The sequence below is a fragment of the Aegilops tauschii genome, chromosome 2, assembly GCF_002575655.3.
Source record: "Aegilops tauschii subsp. strangulata cultivar AL8/78 chromosome 2, Aet v6.0, whole genome shotgun sequence".
Lineage (NCBI taxonomy): Eukaryota > Viridiplantae > Streptophyta > Magnoliopsida > Poales > Poaceae > Aegilops > Aegilops tauschii.
The window spans coordinates 146,999,739-147,001,951 of NC_053036.3; the positions used below are offsets into that span (position 1 = coordinate 146,999,739).

Sequence of the window (2,213 nt, forward strand, 5' to 3'; positions counted from 1 at the left end):
AAAGTGCGGTGATTTACCTTATAGTTTGATGATAAATTTGGTAAGTATATTAAGGTGAAATTGGTTCAGAAGGTAAGTAATCAACGTGATTGAGGGGTGCACTGGGAAGGTGTGATCAAATATGATGTGCTGGAAAAAAAAAGTCTGGATGAAATAAATCTATGGGGAGATGTGATGAGAGGGGGACCGACTGACAAAGAGTTTTGCAACATTACTTATTTTTTAAGTAAAAGATACTAGTAGAGAAGTAGAGATAGAAAAAAGCGAGACGAAAGCCTATTTTATGACGGTAACAAAGTAGACCAATGACCAATGTGTGACATCAAACATCATAGCAGCAATTCACATGTTTATCTCCGTCATATGGCTAAACGCCTTTGCATTTTCAGCAGTCATCCAAGAGGATGTCAAGCACCAAATCATATGCAATTGGCATGCACCAATGATCAAATCAACGATGTATCGGGATCACACGTGGCCAGCCTGAACCAAGAAGTTCTTAGTGTACGGAATTTATACCTAAAATCGTTACGCATGTTGCCCGAATTTTCTGAACACTTTGTTTGAGTAGCCACACATGAAGGGGCTGATCTGGTGTACATGGACACTTCCATTACAAATCTACAATCAGCTCTTTTTTCCTTTGAGAAAAAGAACAACAAAAACCGGAGAACGGTAGGAAAGATAAAACCTGAAATTTGATCTTTCTGGCCACCCCGTTTGACGACTATTTACAACACGACCTTCTAAGTGCGAATTACCCTTTCTTCCCATGTGCATGGCTTCTAGGTGAAATCACGTCATGGTCGCCGGAGCTACTACTTTTCTTGCCATGTGATCTTCTGGGCGAAATCACCTCATGGTCGCCGGAGCTGCTCTTCTTGCCATGTGACCTTCTAGGCGAAATCACCTCATGGTCGCCAGAGCTGCCCTTCTTGCCATGTGAAGGAGGCAATGACGCCCAATTAATCTTCTCGCCGATCTTCTTGTCGCTCGCCTTCTTGCCGAGATGCCTGCCGGTCTTGCCCATGGATCTCGGTCCTCCATCCTCGCCGTTCAAGATGGGCACGAGGTACCACCAGATGGAGGTGCAGCAAATGGCGAACATCCTCCCGAACACGACCAGGCTCAGCAAGAGCAGCACCGCCACGAACGGCCAGTACTGGCTCGGCCTAATCGCCTTGTCCGCCCACGACCACCTCCCGGCGGGCGAAGCCTTCTTCTTCGTCGGCGCTGCAGCGACCGCCGGCGCCGTCGCAGGCGCGACGTGCATGACGGCGTCGTCTCCTCCTCTCGGGCTGGTGGACTCCGTCCGCGGCGACGGCGGCTGCGTGGGCGGAGGCGTGGACGAGACGGCCAGCTTGAACTTGCACTTCTTCTTGGGCTCGGCCTTGGCGGCGGGCTCTTCCGCGGGCAGCTTGACGACGATGGGCACCCAGCCCTTGGTCTCGGACTGCACGAACCGGACCATGACGTGGTCGCCGCCGTCGACGCGGCGCAGGACCTTCTCCCGCCGGGACTCGAGCTCCGCGAGCACCATGGAGAACTTGTCGAGCCCGCGCGACGCGTACGGGTTCTCCTTCTTCCCGGCGCCCGGCTTCTTCTTCTCCTTCCTCTGCGCCTGCTTGCCTCCGCCACTCATCGGCTCTTCCTTGTCAACGTCCTTGAAGCTGGCCGTGCCGCAGAGCACCATTTCTTCCGGCATAATACCGTTTACCACTCCCTGTCAAGAACTGCTTATAAAGGGGATAACTTCCAAGCTGAAGCTGGCTGTAACTTGCTCCGGTGTCGCTCTTAATTTGTTTAGCTGTTCCTCTGTGGGGCTGGGTGACTGGAATCTGGAAGTCGGGGGCGACTCGATCATTTGAAGGCCGCGGGGCGGTGTCCTGGCGCGCGCTGGGTCAAGCGCGGAGGTGTCAGATAGTACTATTCAATTTTCATGCCTTGCTTGCCACGATTGACCTGGTGTAGAGATGGGAAATACTACTCCAGTACTGTGTCCGCGTTAAGCCGTTAACAACAAGAAGAAAGAAAACGGTGAGAATCTTCAGACAGAGAGCAAAGCGACACGTCCCATAATTTATACAGAGCGTACGTCTGCTTCTGAATTGTATGCATGGGAAATTGTTCTATGCTCGACGTTCCACGGTTTTAATTTAATAATAAAAAAAGGTGCAACCGGATAATCACGATTTGTAGAGAGACTGTATCAG

General features: G+C 51.2%; 1 protein-coding gene across 1 annotated transcript; it reads right to left on the bottom strand.

Moving 5' to 3' along the window:
- Positions 1–546: 546 nt before the first annotated feature.
- Positions 547–1,992, bottom strand: LOC109736748 (uncharacterized). The gene has a single exon (XM_020295956.4). It carries the CDS (start codon positions 1,703–1,705, stop codon positions 758–760), a length of 948 nt encoding a protein of 315 aa, XP_020151545.1. The 5' UTR covers positions 1,706–1,992; the 3' UTR covers positions 547–757.
- Positions 1,993–2,213: the final 221 nt, after the last annotated feature.

Coding starts and splice junctions, on each gene's coding strand:
- LOC109736748 (XM_020295956.4), bottom strand. CDS start 1,705: ATGCCGGAAGAAATGGTGCTCTGCGGCACGGCCAGCTTCAAGGACGTT.